This window comes from Ammospiza caudacuta, chromosome 30 (genome assembly GCF_027887145.1).
Source record: "Ammospiza caudacuta isolate bAmmCau1 chromosome 30, bAmmCau1.pri, whole genome shotgun sequence".
Lineage (NCBI taxonomy): Eukaryota > Metazoa > Chordata > Aves > Passeriformes > Passerellidae > Ammospiza > Ammospiza caudacuta.
The window spans coordinates 4,950,762-4,970,241 of NC_080622.1; the positions used below are offsets into that span (position 1 = coordinate 4,950,762).

The 19,480-nt window shown below is 50.3% G+C and overlaps 4 protein-coding genes across 4 annotated transcripts; all 4 read right to left on the bottom strand.

The window, feature by feature from the left end:
• Positions 1–750: 750 nt before the first annotated feature.
• LOC131569660 (keratin-associated protein 10-7-like) lies at positions 751–2,974 on the bottom strand. Its single transcript, XM_058821906.1, is given in 3 exon segments — positions 751–2,172; positions 2,884–2,943; positions 2,945–2,974. Coding segments are annotated over 3 exon segments (1,512 nt in total).
• Positions 2,975–6,520: 3,546 nt separating this feature from the next.
• Positions 6,521–7,613, bottom strand: LOC131569643 (late cornified envelope-like proline-rich protein 1). The gene is made up of 2 exons (XM_058821884.1): positions 7,590–7,613; positions 6,521–7,124 (listed from the first exon to the last, which is right to left on the bottom strand). The coding sequence occupies exon 2, from the start codon at positions 7,101–7,103 to the stop codon at positions 6,771–6,773; it is 333 nt and encodes a 110-aa protein (XP_058677867.1). The 5' UTR covers positions 7,104–7,124; positions 7,590–7,613; the 3' UTR covers positions 6,521–6,770.
• A 1,862-nt stretch (positions 7,614–9,475) lies between these two features.
• LOC131569650 (putative small proline-rich protein 5) lies at positions 9,476–9,811 on the bottom strand. The gene has a single exon (XM_058821895.1). The coding sequence runs from the start codon at positions 9,809–9,811 to the stop codon at positions 9,476–9,478; it is 336 nt and encodes a 111-aa protein (XP_058677878.1).
• Positions 9,812–12,253: 2,442 nt separating this feature from the next.
• LOC131569639 (putative small proline-rich protein 5) lies at positions 12,254–13,384 on the bottom strand. The gene is made up of 2 exons (XM_058821881.1): positions 13,357–13,384; positions 12,254–12,813 (listed from the first exon to the last, which is right to left on the bottom strand). Exon 2 carries the CDS (start codon positions 12,790–12,792, stop codon positions 12,502–12,504), a length of 291 nt encoding a protein of 96 aa, XP_058677864.1. The 5' UTR covers positions 12,793–12,813; positions 13,357–13,384; the 3' UTR covers positions 12,254–12,501.
• Positions 13,385–19,480: the final 6,096 nt, after the last annotated feature.

The window sequence follows — 19,480 nt, forward strand, 5'->3', positions numbered from 1 at the left end:
CAGAGGATCAGGAATTCTCTGCTTGCTTCAGACACAACTCAATGTGTGCCAAGAACCTGGACAGCTCTTTGTGTCCTAAATGTGTGTAGACCTTGGCCAAAGGCACAGATGGTGCCAGAATGAGGACAGAATCCTGGGCAAAGTTACAAATCCTAGGCAAGGTCACAAGTCCTGGACAAGATGGAAAATTCTGGGCAAAGTGGAAAATTCTGGACAAGATGACAAGTTCTGGACAAGGTGACAAGTCCTGGACAAGGTGGCACATCCTGGGCAAGTTGGAAAATTCTGGACAAGGTGACAAATCCTGGGCAAGGTGGAAGATTCTGGGCAAAGGGACAAATTCTGGGCAAAGTGACAAATTAAGTGCAAAGCCAAGTAAGAACAACCAAAAGACCAAATGTTGCGTTTTGCTGAATGCCAAGTTTTATTGTCTACAAGTCAAGAGAGGAAATGAGAAGCAGTCACAGTGACACCAAAGGTTTCCCAAACACCAAGAGGAGAACTAACACCCCACTAATATCTAATGCCTTATACAACGGGTGGTAAATTCAGACCTACTCAAGACAGTCAATGATTAAAGACAGTCGATAATTAAAGACAGTCGATAACTAAAGGACAGAAAGAAGAAGCAGCTTAAGCTTGGAAAGAAGAAGAAAATTGCTATGAATGGTCTCCATCACCATGAGAACCAGGGGCAAATGAGGAGCTTTTCACCTCCCTGTGCCCATTTTCAGAGCCATCTGGGGCAGTTTAGCAGGTCTTCCTGAGGCTGGCACAGCACTGCTGGATGGGGATGCAGGGGGTGCAGTACTTCCTCACGGGGGTGCAGCAAACCACCACGGGCTTCTTCACCACGCAGCAAGGAGAGCAGCAGGGCCGTGGGACGCAGCACACGGACTTGTGGCACACCTTGGTGCAGCACACAGACTGGCACGGGTCACAGCAGGACTGGCATGGGTCACAGCAGGACTGGCACGGGTCACAGCAAGGCTTCTGGCAAGGGCCACAACAGGACTGGCATGGGTCACAGCAGGACTGGCATGGGTCACAGCAGGACTGGCACGGGTCACAACAGGGCTTCTGGCATGGATCACAGCAGGACTGGCATGGGTCACAGCAGGGCTTCTGGCATGGGTCACAGCAAGACTGGCATGGGTCACAGCAGGGCTTCTGGCATGGGTCACAGCAAGACTGGCACGGGTCACAGCAAGGCTTCTGGCAAGGGTCACAGCAGGACTGGCATGGGTCACAGCAGGGCTTCTGGCACGGATCACAGCAGGACTGGCACGGGTCACAGCAGGGCTTCTGGCATGGATCACAGCAGGACTGGCACGGGTTACAGCAGGGCTTCTGGCATGGATCACAGCAAGACTGGCATGGGTCACAGCAAGACTGGCATGGGTCACAGCAGGGCTTCTGGCATGGGTCACAACAGGACTGGCATGGGTCACAGCAGACAGTCTTGCATGGCTCACAGCAGGGCTTCTGGCATGGGTCACAGCAGGTCTGGCATGGATCACAGCAAGGCTTCTGGCATGGATCACAACAGGACTGGCATGGGTCACAGCAGACAGTCTTGCATGGGTCGCAGCAGGGCTTCTGGCATGGGTCACAGCAAGACTGGCACGGGTCACAGCAAGGCTTCTGGCATGGGTCACAGCAGGACTGGCACGGGTCACAGCAAGGCTTCTGGCATGGATCACAGCAAGACTGGCATGGATCACAGCAGGGCTTCTGGCATGGATCACAGCAAGACTGGCACGGGTCACAGCAAGACTGGCACGGGTCACAGCAAGACTGGCATGGGTCACAGCAAGGCTTCTGGCACGGGTCACAGCAAGACTGGCACGGGTCACAGCAGGACTGGCACGGGTCACAGCAAGGCTTCTGGCACGGGGAGCAGCACACGGTCTTGCAGGGACTGCAGCACACGGTCTTGCATGGGCTGCAGCACACGGTCTTGCACGGGCTGCAGCACACGGTCTTGCACGGGCTGCAGCACACGGTCTTGCACGGGCTGCAGCACACGGTCTTGCACGGGCTGCAGCACACGGTCTTGCAGGGGGTGCAGCACACGGTCTTGCTCTTCACGACAGAGCAGCATCCGGTGGAACAGCATCCAGTGGAGCACATGGTGTTGGGTGAGGAGTGAAGGGTGGCCGGAGTGCGGACCTGCAACACAAAGGGCTTTGAGTTTCAACCCATCTTTCCACCTTGCCCAGGCCCTCATCCCACCCCTTTTCCTCTTTCTTTGCCTTGAGTTGGAAACCCAAGATCCTAGCAGGAATCGAACCAGCTCTTGCTCTGTCCAAGAGATATTTGAATTCTCCTGGGAGCTGCCCGTTCTGTGCTCTTTCCTGAATTTCCACCCCGAGCAGCTCATTTTCCAGTGTGCTCTGTCCGTCTTTTCCAAGAGTCAGCAGATCAACAGTCTCAGAAAAATCTGGATTTCAGGGAGAGCTGTAGCTCATGAAACCCTGTAACGCTAAAACCATGGAATTGTAAAACCCATGGAACCACAAAGCCATGGAACCATAAACCCATGGAGCCATAAACCCATGGAATCACAAACCCATGGAACCTTAAACCCATGGAACCATAAATCCATGGAGCCACAAAGCCATGGAACCATAAACCCAAGGAATCACAAACCCATGGAACCATAAATCCATGGAGTCACAAAGCCATGGAACCATAAACCCATGGAATCACAAACCCATGGAACCACAAAGCCAAAGAACATTTTGGATCAGAAGACACCTCTGAAGGTCCATCCAGACCAACACCCCGCAGAGATCACACACAACAACCCAGCCTCAATCCACCTCTTGCCCAAAGCCAAAGAACCAAGAGAACTGAGGATCTTTGGTAGGAAGCACTCACCGTTCTTGTTCTTGCTGAGAGCTGAAGCTGTGTGAGGAGCAGAGGCACCTGGAGACCTTTTTATTGAGGTCGGAGTTGTCCTGCCGGACATGAGGTACCCCCCAGCAATCCGTGATTTACGCACTAAGCCTGTACTTATTCACCCAATGGGCCTTCATGTGTTTAGTCTTTGCCTCGTGGCTTTTGACCAACCCCTCAATTTTGGGTTATTATCAATTTGTTGTGTGGATTTTTTACAATTTTTTAATGTCGAGTTAATTCTTGTGGGACGCTCGGAGGCGTTGTTTCTGCCCGCTTTGCATATGGTAAGGCTGCTGAGGGGAGATGATTAATTGACATAAAAATCCTAATTAAGATTGAAGTGCAGTGGATTCCAGAGGTGTGCAGAAGCTTCTGGATGTCAGTTGCTCCTTGATATGATTTTTAAAACAGAATTCCAGGAAGTGCAACTCCTTGGTCCCGTGCTTTGCGTCTGAATGCAGAAATGGTGGAGCCCAAAGTCCTTCTCTGGGGTCACCAGAAGGGCAAACCCAGAAAGTTCTCAATGTCCCATCCCTTGCTGCCTCATCCCATTCGTGCATGGGAAAACACCTGGGAATAGAATCATGGAATATCCCAGGCTGGAAGGGACCACAGGGACCATCCAGATCAACCTCTGGCCCTGTACAGCCCCAAAACCCCACCCTGTGCCTAAGGTCATTGTCCAAACTCTCCTTGAGATCTCTCAGGCTCAAGGCCTTGCCAATGTCAAACATTTTCACTGCAAATTCATAGTAGAAATTCGGAATTGGTTTTGGGTCAAATCAGAGATTGCATTTTTCCAATTCCTCTTTGGTGCATTTAAATAAAAGCAAAATGCAAAATGGCTCTGGAAGTTTTTGCATCCTGTTTATGCTCTGCATGACTTGATCTGCAAAATTCCTATTCAATTCTTTTCAGATTCCAAGATGCCCTGGAGTAATGGAAGAGCCACCCACGGATGCTAATTCTGGAAAAACTCTGTGCTCAGCTCGCAGTCACCCGCTGGCAGCGATTAGCGCTGATGCTAATGATCACATTGTGATCAGCCATTAATGATGGATGTTAATACCTATTTTGCATAAAAGCTCCATGTGATGTGTCCTGAGCATCTTGAGGATCTCAAATTAAACCACGACTTTATTAAAAAATGATCTCTCTCCCGTCAAGGGAAATGTTTGGTGTCTGAGGTCACCTCCAGGGGTGGAAAAGGGGGCTGAGCACTGAAGGATGCCCTGCATCCCTGGAGACCCCTCACTCTAGTGAGCTGCATTTGTTCATCCAATTCTGGACCTTGAGGACACTTTGGGCCAGCAGAACCTTCCATTTGGCTCCTGGTGTCACAAACCCTCTGTTTCCCCTCAGTTCCACTCTTGATGTTCGGCCACGTCACAATTGGAGGAGCTGCTCCTCCTTCTAGGAATTCACGGGACTGAGCTGCTCCTCCTTCTAGGAATTCACAGGACCATGAAGTCACCACTTCTCCGGGGAAGGCCATCCCAAGGTCAACGTTCCAGTTCCCTTGGAGCTTAATTTCCTATTGGCTTCAGCTGCGTTAATGACCTTGAGCCAGGTGCCGCCCATTATCTCCTAATTAGTGATTGACATTTGCGCCTGCTGAGCTCCCGCATGATCTGCAGGAGATTCCAGAGCCTCCATAGAAACTCCAGCATCAGAAATGTGGGACATCCCGAGCAGGAAGGTGATGGAAGAGAGTTTGGCCAAAACAAGGCCGTTTTATGTCGACTTTGTACGGGTTTGGTGCATGGGTTCATCCAGGGAGCCAAAAAATTCCCATTGTTGCAATTGGATGTGAACAGCAGAGGAGTTTAAAGCTCTGCAAGGTGCATTTGTAGATCGAACAGCGATTTTACAGAGGAAAACATTCAAATTAAGGCCATAAAAATGTCGCAATCATATTTTGCTTTGAGTGAAAGGCTCTGAAAGATGCCCAGAGGAGCAGAGCTCTGTTTGTTTGGATTGGAGATCCAGGAAAGCAATCCTGAGGCAAATTCCTCCCCATTAATCCCTGGGGGTTTCCTCACAGTTTGTCTGGGTTGTGGAATCCATGGTGTCGTTATTTGAATTTAATTTTTAAATTTGTTTAAATTTTTAAATTTGTTTACACCAAAGTGTAAAGAACAGAAATTAATAAGCCTGAAGTTATTTGACGTGTCCTTGGCAGAGCAGAAATGTCCCTTCAGGCCACCTGGAGAAGAGAATTTCTCTTGCCAAACATTTGTGGTTCTTCGAGGCCTTCCCACCCTCCCAGGGAACAATTTCTTAATTTTATTCCACCTAAAACTCCTCCCCATCACTCTGAAATAATTCCCTGTGTCCTGTCCTTGCAGTTCCTGAGGAAATGTCCCTCTCCAGCTTCCCTGGAGCCCCTGCAGATCCTGGGAGGGGCTCTGAGATCTCCACAAGCTCAACATTCCCAGCCTGGATCCATGGGGAAAAGGCTCCTTATCAACTTTATGGCCTTTTCTGGATTTGGAAAAGGAAATAAAACATGCCATGGTCAGCGATGGAGGAGGAAATTGGAAGCTGGGGCAGCACAGGGAAGTGAAAGTCTCTCCTTGAAGACCAAACCACAGCTGTGGTGAAACCTCACAAACTCAATTCCCACCTGCAGGGGGGGCAGGAATGAGTAAGAAAATTGCCTTTTTTAGGCTCCTGTGAGGCTGAGACACCTCTTGGCAAGGCCAGGAACCCCCAGGCAGGTGAATCATCCATTGCTCCCTGTCCCGACCTCAACTTTCTTTTTTTTACCCATTCCTCTCTAATGAGCATTTTCTCCAGAACCTATAAATAACTAATTCCAATTGCTTATTGACCAAGTGGTCATTTAGTGGCTATTGCAGCACCCAGCTCATTCCAGGCTGTTTCCCATGCCAGGGATGGGTGATGAGGGATGAATCACACTGGGGAAACCTTCACTTATTTTACACTGCAGAAACTGGTTAATTAGGCCTGTTCCATGTTCAAAACCCTGCAGGATTTGATTTTATTTCGGTTCCAAAAATAGCAGCAGCTCTGAAGGCAGAAACAGGAACACACAAGTCAGGTGGAAACCTGAACCCCCAACATCTGCTGAGCCCAGGGCAAGGATTTGTTTCCCCCAGGAATTCACCCCACGTGCTTCTCCCACCCCTGCAGGCGTTTTCTATGGATTTCACGTTTCCTTGGCATTCCTCCACTCCAGGGATTGAATCGTAATTCCAAACCCACAGGAAAACAGAGATGCCAGCAGACCAGCACAGAATCCCAGACAAAAGAGGTCCCAAGACCACCAAATCCAACCTGTGCATGATCCCCACCTTGTCACCCAGCTCAGGACACTGAGTGCCACCTCCAGGGATGGCAGCTCCAAACCTCCCTGGGCAGCCCTTTCCAAGGCCTGACCACCCTTTCCAGGAGGAAATTCCTCCTGATGTCCCACCTGAGCCTCCTTTTCTCCCAGCTGAGCCCACCCAGTTCCCCCAGCCCCTTCCCCAGTTCTGTTCCCTTCTCCTTCATACTCCAAACCCTCAATGCCCCTCTTGCCCACTAATCCAGCACATTTAACGGAGCAATGACTGAAAACATCCAGGACTGTTCATTTGGCTTGAAACACCATTTTTATTGTCTTGCTGGAGGACGAAGCAGCAAAGCAAGAAGGGAACCATTCCCAGCATTGGCAGAGGAAAGATAAACATCTCAGAGCTCCTCAAACCGAGAGGTTTCGTCCTAAAACTGCATCATCTCCGGCAGTTTTAGAAGGTTTTTCTGGCAGAGAAGTGGCAAAGCTGCAGAGCCACGAGCACTGGGACAAGCTGGAAGCTGTGGGTGAGGAGTGAGCTGGTGCGTCCCAATGTTGGATCCTGCCCTCAGTACTTGGGGTAGGACGATGGCAGCTTGCAGATGTTCTTGGTGACCTGGGGGCAGACTGGGGGGCAGTAACGCTGCACTGGGGGGCAGCAGGGCTGCACTGGGGGGCAGTAACGCTGCACTGGGGGGCAGTAACGCTGCACAGGGGGGTAGCAGGGCTGCACCGGGGGGCAGCAGGGCGTCACGTAGCTGAACTTCTGCACAGGCTGCCTCTGGATGGTGTAGTGGCAGGAGGGCCCCGAGTGGCAGGAGGAAGAGCGGGACTCATGGCAGGAGGAGCGGGATCCATGGCAGGAGGACTCGTAGTCGTGGCAAGACCCGCGGGAGCACATCGTGATGGAGTTGTGGCAAAGCTGTTTGGAGCAAGGGATCAATGTGGTGAGAGGAGGCTCTGATTCTTTTCTTATATCCCCCTCATTTTCTTTTTAATAATATTTTTTCTTATGTCTTCCATGAACTGTTTCTCTCCTTTTTTCACCTGCCAAATCCAGACCCAACACCCCCTCGATCCTGCTGGGTGTGCTGGGAATGCTCTGGGAATTGGGGTGTGAAATGAGGTCCCTGTGAGGCAATTGGAGCCCCAAGAGCCCACCTGCCAAGCCCCAGCTCCAGCAGAGTTTGTGTCACCCAAGGATCTCTCTGGGGGCTGCACCTTTCCCGCAATTCCTGGGAATCCTTGTCCTCCATCCACCATTCCCCATCCCTCCCTCCCTCCCTCAGCACAAACAGGAGGCACTTCCCTAAATCCCAACTCCCTCAAAACCCATAAAAACCCCTTGTGGAGGTTTTAAGAACAGAAATGGCGAAGTTGATCTTACCTTCTTCAGCTGCAGCAAGAAGATTCTGGAAGCAAAGGCGAGCGACTGCGGAGGACGGGGCTGAGGGACCTTTTATCCTCTCCCGAGGTTATTTGGGGTGTGAGGCACCTCGTCACGATGACACCTTAATTAATTCCGCGCTCAATCCCGCAGATGTTTGCACTTCCCCTGATTTTAGGTGTTCCCTCCTTGACGCACAGGGCCCCGTCCTGCTGGTGATTCCTACGGGAGGGATTTTGGAAGAGCAGCTCTCTCCCATTTCCTGGAGACTGACGGGTGTTAATTAGGGATGAGGGACACCCGGGATTGCATCAGGCACAGAAAGCTCTCAGAAACGCTGACTCCTGGGGTTGGGTCCCCTGTTGGGTGCAGGTGACAGCTCAGGGTTTTAATTCCCCTGTTGTTGAGTGCCAAGAGGAAATGGGATTAGTGCCTGCAATTCCTGGGGATGGCACAACGCCGGAAAATCCGGCGGGATCTCCTCGGCTCCCTGGGCTGGCAAGAAATGAAATGTTTCTGGTTCTTCACGTGTCCCTCAACTTGGCAGATGACTGGGATGATCCCATCGGGTTGTTCCATGTGAATCACAGGTTGTTAAAGAGAAAAACACCTGACCCTGAGCTCTGTATGAGGTTTGAGGGTATTAAATTTTCCCGTTCCTTGGTTTCTCTCTTCTTCCGTGATCCCTCGAATTTTTTTCACCTGACCTCACCTAAGGATTCAGAGAAGAAGAGCTGAAGTTTGAGCAAATACTCAATTTTGTCACTCCTGGTGGAAATTTGGGTGCTAAAGCTGGATTTATGGCCCTGTTTGACTCAGAGTTAGAAGGGTAAGAAAATTAAACTCCTCAACCTGGCAAAAATGTTGCCCATTAGAGCAACTCACTGACTGGGAAGGGAAGATCTCCCAAACTGGGAGTGTCCCACAGCTGTTCCCCAGGCTAAAGGCAACCAATTCTTCGTGGGGAGTTTTGTGGAGCAAGGGAGGATGGCAGGAATTTCTCAGGGACCTTTGGTGGCTCAGGTGAGGCTCCCTCAGCTGCCACCAAGGTGACAAAGTGGGAGCTTTTTGTGACAGTTCTCCTTTTGCCCACATTGATGCTCTCCAAAATCTTTCTACCTCCTCAAGAGCCTTCCAAAACCACCCCAAAAAACATCTCTGAACCTTTCAAATTCAGGGCCTGCTCAGGAAAATCTCAGAAGAGTTCCCATCATCCTTTGCTCACAGTTCTCTCGCAGGAATTTGGGCCTTCTGTTTTGAGAGTCTCAGGGGCTTTCAGATATTTGAAATTTTATATCCAAGGTCTGAAATAGATCTTGGAGTAAGTTATTGCATATTGAGAAGGAGTAATGTGACCTGCTTATTCCCCTTCAATTTAATTTCCTGGAATCACTGAGATGGAAAAAGCCCTCTGAGATCATTGAGCCCAATCTTTGACCATCTCCCCCTTTCCTTTACTGACTTCCATCCCCTCCCAAGTGAACGTGGGAATTATTTGCCACCAAATATTGGGATACTTGGGAAATACAAAGAAATTTGAATTGAAAATCCCTGAAAAAATTACCAAAAAAATCAAGGAAAACAAGAATAAAAGAATTCAAAGGCAACGAGGGTCTCGTGAATCAGATTTATTGTTTCCCACACCCAGATGAGTCTGAATCAGAAGCGCAAGACAGAGAAAGATTACCAACAAATAATTACACCCCAAATAATTAGAAAAGGACATTTCCGGAATAATTAGCAAGAATGACACATAAATGTTAATTAGGAGAACATTTCATCCCCACATGGCAGAGACCCGGGGGTTTCAGCGTGGACGAGACGAGCCGAGGTCGGGGTGCCCAAGGGAGGAGCCGGCGGCTCTGGCTGCTGGGGCTGGATCCTGTTCAGTACTTGGGGCACGCCGGTGGAAGGTTCCAGATGTTCTTGGTGTACTGGTGGCAGTAGGGCACCTGGGGACAGCAGGGGACGGCAGGGGGGCAGTAGCGCTGCACGGGGGGACAGCAGGGGACAGCTGGGGGACAGTAGCGCTGCACGGGGGGACAGCAGGGCGTCACGTAGGTGCATTTCTGCACCGGCTGCCTCTGGACGTAGCGGCAGGAGGGCTCGGGCTCGTGGCAGGAGGAGCGGGACCTGTGGCAGGAGAACCAGGATCTGAGGCAGGAGGAGCGGGATCCGTGGCAGGAGGACTCGTAGTCGTGGCAGGAGCTGCGGGAGCACATCGTGCTGGAGTTCTGGCAGAGCTGGCGGGAAGAGAGAGATGGTCAGGCTGGAACAGCTGTGCCCTCCTTGGCTCTTCTTTGGGCTGGGATGGGAAATGTTGTTTCCCTCTGTTTTGGGATGTACGGGACATGGTGACCCTTCCTTTTGGAAGACAGTCCATGATGGTGCGGCTCTGATGGGAATTTCCCTCCCAAGATGCTCCTGTTGGCTTTTCTAGGTAGAATTTCCCTCTGAAACTGCCCTGACTTGTCCAAGCTCTGTCTGCCTCCATCACCTGGGAGTGAATTCCTTGCTGGCTCCCAAAGACTCCCACATCTGTTCCTTCAATTTTTCCTTCTTTTCTGCCATCCCACCCGTGAGCAAACCAAGCACTCCTTGTGCCTGTTCAAACACACAGCCATCAAAAACAAGGAATTTCTAAGACAAAGGCAAAGTCTAAACAGAGAACTCTGTGAACTTCTGCTGCTCTACAGTAGATAAATCAACATAATCCAACTCACCCTTGGCTGGAGAGCAAGAGGAAGAGCTCGTGGAGCTGGTGATGAGTGAAGGATGGACAGGGGATGCTGGACTTTTATATCTCCCAAAAGGTTGTCCTGGGAATTAGACACCTCTTGGCAATGCTGACACAAACCCTCAAATTCATATTTATCTCCTGTGTCTCGTTTTTAGCATTTCCGACCTGACGCAGTCAGGAAAAAAACCCAACGATGACTTTTTCCTCAGCACTTTAATAAGTGAGGAATTTCCCAATCTGCTTAGAAGGGAATTTTGGAGGCAGTTGCATATTCCCGTGGCAAAAATGAACCTATCCCTGGAGTTATTAAGTGATTTGTAGTTGGGCAACTGGGATTGCATCAACTCTGGAGGGTTGACTCCTTCCCCACATGCTGCCCCTGGTTCTTCGTGGCAGAGTCACTTTTTGATTGATACGTTTTTTTCTCCTGACACAAGGGACTGTAATTAAGAGCCACAACTCCCAGGGACTTCATTAGAGGGAGGTCCTGGTGACTACCTGGGACCCGACGCCTCGACTCCGGAGGTGACGCCAGAACGTCGTCCCCAGTCCCAAGTTTTTCCGTTCCGTTTGCCAAATGTCAGCTGTTTTTATGTTTGTGTCACAATATTTTCCTCCTGGATGGGGGAAGGGGTTCAAATCCTCAGCAGGAAATGTTTGTGTGAGAATTTTGCCTCTTGTCAATCCCTTGTTTCTGTGGGGTCTCATTTAATTTAAGCAGATTTGTACTTTTTATCCTTTCCCGTGTTTCGATCTTTGGCCCCAAGTTTGTCTCAGAGCAGCCCAAGGTTTTAGAACAATACAATGGGTGATTGTTCCTTTCCTGTGACTTTTATCCAGGTGAGAGCCACAGGAACAACTCAGAGGTTCTTAAGGATCCCTCCCCACCCAAAACTATTTCATGATTCTATACATCTTTACATTTATTTGTCAGGCCATGGTTCAGAAACCCAACAGCTTTTAGGAAAATCTTTTAGAGCTGAGGAAAATCTGAAGTCTTTTGGAAGCTGCTGTGATGTAGAAATGCTTCGTCTGGGTGGTTTAAACTCCTTTTTTGGGTAGGCCCTTGAGTCAATTCTTTGTCAGGCAGGAGGAATCCACGGAATCAGGGAATCGTGGAGTGACTTGGGTTGGAAGGGACATTAAAGATCATCTCATTCAACTCCCAGGGTAATTAACTCCAGCTGAGTCTGGCTGCTGAGCTCTTGGGGATGCTGATGCAGCCACAGAGCCTGTTCTGGAACCGGTGGCTCAGCTGGACTGGGAGATAAGGAAAGTCTGAGGTTGTCAAAAGCCCAGATAGATTTCATACTTATTTTAAGTGCCTGCAATTGTTGCTGAAAACAGTAATTTGGAGCTCAGTGAAAGAAGGAGGGCTAGGAAAAGCCACGAGGTGCTTATTTGCATTTATTAGACACCTCAAAATGTTTGTGACTCTGAGTCAGAGGGACGAACGAAGTGTGAGGAGCTGCTGAGGAGGGGACTCAGTTCCCTCCAGTGGGACCCTGGAATGGGCTTGATGGGGAGGGACCTTAAAGATCTCCAGTGCCACCCCTGCCATGGGACACCTCCCACTGTCCCAGGGTGCTCCAAACCCTGTCCAGCCTGGCCCTGGGAACTTCCAGGCATCCATGGAATCACCTGTGCCACCCTCCTGTGAGCAATTCCTTTTGGATATAAATGTAAAAATACATATTCTGTGGATCAATATGTGAATAAATATGGTGCAGGTGAGCTCCCTGAGCCTTCTGCTGCTCCAGGAATGCCTCTGGAATTGCTGGCTTTTATTATTTTGAAATTTTAGGGACATTTTGTGATCAGCTTGAGGAGAAAAGTGGTGACAAAGAAGCCAGAGGTAACAATTATTCTGAAGAAAAAAGGTCAAAGAATAAACAGACCATGAACTTCTTTTACTTTTGGAAATCAATTTTTATTGTTTTGGAGGCTGTCAGAGGGATGAAAAGCAGCAGGAATCATTCCCAGCTTCATGGAAAGCAACCTGAGCTGGGTCTTGCATGCCGAGCAAATTAAACCAAATTAGAGCAAAACCAGGAACCCAATTCTAATCACAGATGAAGAATTCGAGGATCAAATTAAAAACAGGAATAAAGAACCATTGATTGAAGCTTCAGGCATGGAGAACATCCAAGGCAGGAGCCATTCAGTGTGCCCTCAGTACTTGGGGTAGCACGATGGCAGCTTGCAGATGTTCTTGGTGACCTGGGGGCAGACTGGGGGGCAGTAACGCTGCATTGGGGGGCAGCAGGGCTGCACTGGGGGGCAGTAACGCTGCACTGGGGGGCAGCAGGGCTGCACCGGGGGGCAGCAGGGCATCACGTAGCTGAACTTCTGCACAGGCTGCCTCTGGATGGTGTAGTGGCACGAGGCCCCCGAGTCGTGGCAGGAGGAGCGGGACTCATGGCAGGAGGTCTCGTGGCTGTGGCAGGAACCGCGGGAGCACATCGTCCTGGAGTTTTGGCAGAGCTGGAGGGGAGAGAGGAACGGTCACAGCCAGCAGGAGCTTATAGATATTTGTTCTGGGATTCCCCATTTTCTTCCTAATTTCCAGTTCTTCAGGGGTGAGAAAGTGGGGGTCAGTGTTGTTGGGAGGTGCTTTAATGCCTCACTAAACCCTCAGAAACTTTTATGGGTGGGACTTGATTTCCAGAGAAAAATTGGTCCAAACATCAATTTCCCGTGAGCAAAATTGGTCCAAACAATAATTTCCCACAAGCAGCTCCAGATCCTCTGGTTCCTCCTGCTTGGAAACCTCCAAGCCCCTTTTCCACAAAACCCTCTGTCTGTATTTTCTGCCCTTTCTGTTATTTTGGTTTGCCTTGAGCCTCTGCTCAAAGCCTTTATTTTAATTGGTTTTAATAATTTGCTCTTGTGGATAACAAGAACTTGGTCTCCAGCAAGATCCAGAAGTGAGAAGGGAGTGTCCCACACTCCAATTCCACCAAAACTCATGGAAAAACTCCAAGTTTCCTTAAAAAAACTCCAGGGGAAGAGAAAATTTGGACTCACCCTTCCAGTAGCAGGGATGGAGCTGTTTTGGAGCAGAGCAGCGAGTGAAGGAAACTGGGATTGGAAACCTTTTATACTTTTCCACGGGTTTATCTGGGACATGAGGCATCCCTAATTACACATCCCAGCCCATTTCTATCCGCTGTGTTCAGCTTCCCGTATTTTCCCTTTGATGCTCTGTGTTTTAACATTGTAATTATTAATAGCTCATTAATTCCTTTGCCTCCCTATGAACGAGATTGGAAGGAATTTTCACGGGAAGTAACCAATGGATCTGTTTGTGGACAACGTGGATCAGGCAGTTTGTAATCCCAAATTCCTCAGGGTCACCTGGACCAGGAGCTCCACGTGATCGACCTCCATGTGAAAATATAATTATTGATGTTAATCCCTGAGGATTAGGTTTAGGGCAGGAATTCTGCAGGGGAATTGCACAATGGGGCCGGATATCTCAATGAGAGGTTTGTGTTAGCCCAAATCTGTCCTTCAGTGATCATTCCAACCTGCCTGCCCCGTGTGGACCAGCAAAGATTTCTCCTCCACGTGTCCACCAAAGCCACAGGCGCTGCCACCAAACCAGAGTGGGTTCCTGTCCACGGGGTCACAGGTTCTGCCACCAATCCTGCCCTAGGGAGGGTTCCTGTCCATGGTCCACAGGTTCTGCCACCAAACCTGCCCCAGAATGTGTTCTTGTCCATCGCCCACAGGTTCTGCCACCCTTGTGGATCCCCATCCATCAAAACCTGGTGAGCAAACCCAGCCTGAGGCCTCTGGTGCTGTTTCAGTCTGGTTTTGAACCCCAACGTGGTGTTGGGGGCAGTGGTATCAAATGCCAGGACAGGATGGTTTGGGGTGGACAGAATCCCAGATTTCCGGAATCTCTGATGTTGGAAAAGATCTCCAAGACCACTGAGCCCAGCCTTTGACCAACCTACACCTGGTCAAGCACTGAGAGCACTCAGTGCCAGGTCCAGGTGTTCCTTGGACACCTCCAGGATGCCCCAAACCCTCCTAGGGGTTGGTTATTTAAAATAACCAGGTTTTGGTTATTTTCTCTTCTGATTTTACCCAGAATTTTTTATTTCAGCCGTGACAGAGTGATGCTGTTGCTGCCCTGCTTCCAGAACTTCTGGAATGATCTCAGGGATGATGAGACAGGGATGGAGACACAAACACAGCAACGTGATGCAGGAGACAGTTCAGAACATGGATTTTCCCGTGAATCACAGGTGAACTTTGGTCTCCTGTGCCTGGGTACAAGTCATGCCCATCTGACCCATCAATTACATCTTCTTGTCCCATAAAAGGCAGGAATGTGTCAACACTGGGATGGCACCAGGGATTAGGAGTGAGGCAGGAGGGATTTGGGGTGATGCTCTGCTGACTCACCGGATCCCTCAGACTGGAGCACTCACAGCTGAGCTGTGTTCCCCTGGTGCACAGAACCAACCCATGACTCCTCCCTGAGAGGTTTGGGTCGAGCTGTGGTCAGGAAGCACTTCTGGGATTTTTGGGCACGTATGGGAGGAGATTTGCTGTCACCTGGGAGAAGTGAGGAGGGAAAAATGGAAAAAAAAGAGTGACAGATGTAAGTCTCAGGAAGTGGGGCAGGAAACAGAAATGACTGAGGTCATGAGAGGGCAAAGGCCCCATTCTCCAGGGGTGGCTCACTGTGGAAGCTTCCAGGTCCATGAGGTGTGAGATGAGGTATGGGATGAGCAACTGGAGCTCCAGGAAGTGTGGGGTGAGCTCCAGGAGGTTTGGGATGAGCTCCAGGAAGTGTGGGATGAGCTCCATGCAGTGAGATGAGCTCCATGATGTGTGAGATGAGCTCCATGAGGTCTGGGATGAGTTCCATGAGATCTGGGATGAGTTCCAGGTGTGGGATAAGCTCTAGGAGGTGTGGGATGAGCTCCATGAGGTTTGGGATGAGTGCTGCCACTCCCTGTGTTTGACTGAGTGGGTTTCACTAACGCTCTGGAGCATTTACAGAGAATTTTCCATGTTTGCACACCTGACTTGGCTCTGCCTGGACCCACCTGTGCCCACTGCAAACACTGCAAAGTGGAGTGCAGTGTTTTATCCCTGTTTTATCCCTATAAAAATATTTTATATTTTTTTTATCCCTGGGGAATTTCTCTGCAGGGGTTCAGCACCTTGGCTGTTGTGGGAGGCGAAGGTGGGGACAATCTCTTGCTGGATTCCTGCAGCTTTTCCTGCTTCCCTCTGCAGATGTGTGTGCAGGTAACACCACTCCAGCTCTCCAGGGAGAGATTCCCCGTCTCTGCTCCTCAATCCCTTCCCAAAAATCTTTCCTTCCATGGAGTGGCACAGCCTGGATGGCTCTGGCTCAGCCGGGAGCGGAGGTGAAACCTTGGATTGCTTGGAAAGGATTCAGGGAGATTTTATCTGCCCTTCCCACAAAGGCAGACCCAAACCCAGCCTGGAGCCACTCATCTGGCTGGGTTGGCACAGGCTGGGTGAGGGGGGATAGGGATTGGCAGCCCTGGATGTCCCCAAGCCAGGCTGGAGCCTGTTCCCAATGCCGACGTTCATTCCCTGCCCGTGCAATCACCGACCTCACACCTGGCATTGAGGCTCCTCGTTATTTTAATTAAGAGCAGTAATAAAATCGGTGCTAATAGCACCTTTCTGATTCCTTTCAAAGGTTCATCATGAATCCTTGGCTAATTAAATGTCTGGTGCATCACACACAGTGCTGCTCTCATCCCACAGAGCCCCAAACCCCACAGAAATCAAGGGCAGTGAGAAATCCAACTGTGGGTCTAAAATTCCTTTTTTCCCTTTCACATCTACAAGGAGGGGCTCAGAACGTTAATGGTTTAAGTCAGTTTAAACTTCAGGAGGAGATGGGAATGGTTTTTTCTCACTCAAGAGTGGCATTGAGGGGCTGGAGTGTGGCAGAAAAGGGAACAGAGCTGGGGAAAGGGCTGGAGAATTCCTGGAGGAGCTCAGCTGGGAGAAAAGGATTCTCAGGGAGGACATCAGGAGGAATTTCCTCCTGGAAAGGGTGGTCAGGACTCGGAAAGGGAGGTTTGGAGTGCCCATCCCTGGAGGTGTCCAGGGAAAACCTGGAGGTGACCCTCAGTGCCCTGAGCTGGGTGAGAAGGTGAGCATCAGGCACAGGTTGGACTCAAAGGTCTTGGAGAGCTTTTCCACCCTCAGTTCCTCTGGGATTCGGAGATTTCCTCCAGGCAACACAGATTTTCAAAGCAGGGAGAGTTCCCTCACATCAAAGACCAATCTAACCCCAAACTCTCCATTTCAGAGAGGTCAGAAGGGACACTGAGCACCACGTGGTCCTTCCTCTGCTTGTGTCCTCCTCTTTATGGAGATCAGGGATTTCCAGACTTCCAGGACAGAGCCTGAACTGTGTTCACCAGCCACAAACAAACTGCAAACCCTTTACAATGTGGAGGTTTGAGGCTCTGAGACAAGGGCTAGGGTTGCAGAGAGGCTGAGCTGCACCTTCAGCCCCAGACAGATTTTGAAATCAGCCTGGCAGGTGCCCAAGGTGTGGGGACTTGCAGGGCTGAGCCACCCCAGCCGCTGTAATGCCATGGGAAAGGGGAGGGAGCTGTGGAAAGCAGCTCCCCTCAGCCCAGACAGGCTGGGGAACGATGCCAAAGATAAAGGAAAAGCAGTGGAAAAACACCAGGACGCCAGCAGGTTTTGATGAGCTTTTAGGCTTTAATTCAACATCACACCTTTGCTACTGGAGACAGGAGCAGGGAACGAAGAACAAATCCCAATTCCACCGCACTAATGCCACTCAGGGGTTCTCAGGAGGAGGGAAAAGGGCTGCAGGGATGAGGCAGGGCCTGTCCAAGCTCAGGGACAGGGGAGAAGCTCTGAGCTCCTTCACTTCTGCTGCTGCTGCGGCGGCCACTGCACCGGCTGCTTGATCTGCTGCTGCTGCTGCTGGCATGGAACCTGGGCCAGGGGCACCTGCCCGGTGCCCGCCGGGCACTGAGGGGTCAGCACCACCACGGGGGTGACGTCGGGCACCGCGGTCACCTCGTGGCACACCAGCCCCTCGGAGCCGTGGCAGGAGGAGCGGTCGCTGTCGTGGCAGGAGGAGCTGCCGCCGTGGCAGGAGGAGCTCTCGGAGCTGTGGCAGCCTCTGTTCTCACGGGAGCACATCTTCGGGATGGCGGGGAGGAGGTTGAAGAGCTGGGAAGGAGAGAAGGTTGGTGTTAGGGGCCAGGAGGGAATGGTTTACGTCAATCTCAGGTGCCCCAGTAGGATTTGCCTTTCTGCCCGCCCAGTTCCCCCAGTTTGGGGGTTCGTTCCCGCAGTGCTGGATCAGACTGGACCATCTGAACACCCCCATGAGAGCCCACAGCAGCCCTGGCCTCTTATTCTGCTGGGCCCCAATGAGCCATTTCCCTCTTCTTCCTTGAGATATTTCCCTGTCATTTTTTCAACCATTTCCCTGATATTTTTTGAGCCATTTTCCTGCTCTCCTTTGAGCCATTTCCCTGATATTTTTTAACCATTTCTCTGCTATTTCTTGTGCCATTTTCCTGTTATTCCTTGAGCCATTTCAGTCTTCCTCCTTGAGCCATTTCCCTCCTATTTCTTGAGCCATTCCTCTGCTATTCCTTGAACCATTTTCCTGTTCTTCCTTGAGCCACCTCCCTGCTATTTTTGAGCCATTTCCCTGTTCTTCCTTGAGCCATTTCTGTCTTCTTCCTTGAGCCATTTCCCTGCTATTTTTTGAGCCATTTCCCTGCTATTTTTTGAGCCATTTCCTTGCTCTTCCTTGGCTGCATCCCGGGATGCTCCTGGAGGAGCAGATACCCTGTGTGATGCTGGGAGATCCTGCACCATCAAGAGGTATCTTGGCAAAAATCCCAAAATCTCGTAGCCTCGAGAGGCCAGGACTGGTGGCAAAGCCCTGGAAAAATCCACTTCCAAAGGCAGGTGCTCAAAATAAAGACAATTTCCTCAGCTTTCCTCCCTCCTCGTGTCCTCTGCTCTCTCCAGGCCCAATTTCCTGAGCATGAGGAAAATCCTCTCTGCACATCCCAACCCTGCCGAGGATTGCTGGGATTTCAGGGAGGCAAAAATCATCCAGGATGCTGAGCTGGAAGAGGATCCTGCTGCTCCCTCCTCTCACAGTTTAAATCCTCCTTCTCTGTCCTTTCCTAAATTTCTTCAAGGAAGAAATTTCAATACTTCAAGGAAGAAATTTTAATACTTTCGTCTCCTGAATGTTTTCCAAAGGAGATTATTAAAGGAGTCAGGCTTATAAAAGCAATTAAAATTCCCAGTTTAACCCCGAGGTTTCTGATGAAAAATCAGCCTGCTGCCTCCCATTCATACCAAAATCCCCATTCTTTGCTTTAATTAATTTCCAGTTTGTACTTTGGATGCTGGAAAGCACCAGAGCAATCCAAACATAACTACAGGTAATAAATTTTGCTTCTCAGCACAGGCAGTCCTAATTTTTGGGAGCACAAAGCAGTCCCAGCCCCAGAGCCGAGGATTTGGCTCTCAGTAACCCCAGGAAATGCCCCCAGAGCAAAGCTCATCTCCGTGCAGGGAATTCTCCTTGGAATTAAAGCTCAGCAGGCACTCACCTGGGCTGTGAAGGCTCTGGAAGAGGAGTGGAACTGAGTGAATGAGTTGCTCTCCCCTCCAAGGACTTTTATACAGTTCCCAAGTCCCTTCCTGAAAATGCAATAACCCCCTGAGGGGAAAAAATGACCAAGGTATTTACAAAACAGCCCCACCCCTAATTACCCATCACCTTCAAAAGCTCCTTCCACCCGATTTCTTTGATTGACTTGTCAGGCTCTGGATTGTCTTCCTCGTCTTACACAGCTTTAATTGCGCCCTGCCCCTGGCGGGCTCGGAGTGAAAACCGTGTGGGTGGCCGGGGCTGGCTCACCCTCACGGCATGATGAATTTTAGGTTGCAAAACGGGTGGTGAAGGTGGTGAGTTTTGGGGCTCCTGTCCTCCCGAAACCTCTCACCTGGAGTCTGGCAGGAAGGAGAGGTCCCGCTGCCCTGTCCTCCCCGACTGGTCTCAACAGGACAAAAATCTTGGGGTTCTTGTGGAGAAAAACCACCATTCTCAGGTTGTCGCCATGAAAAA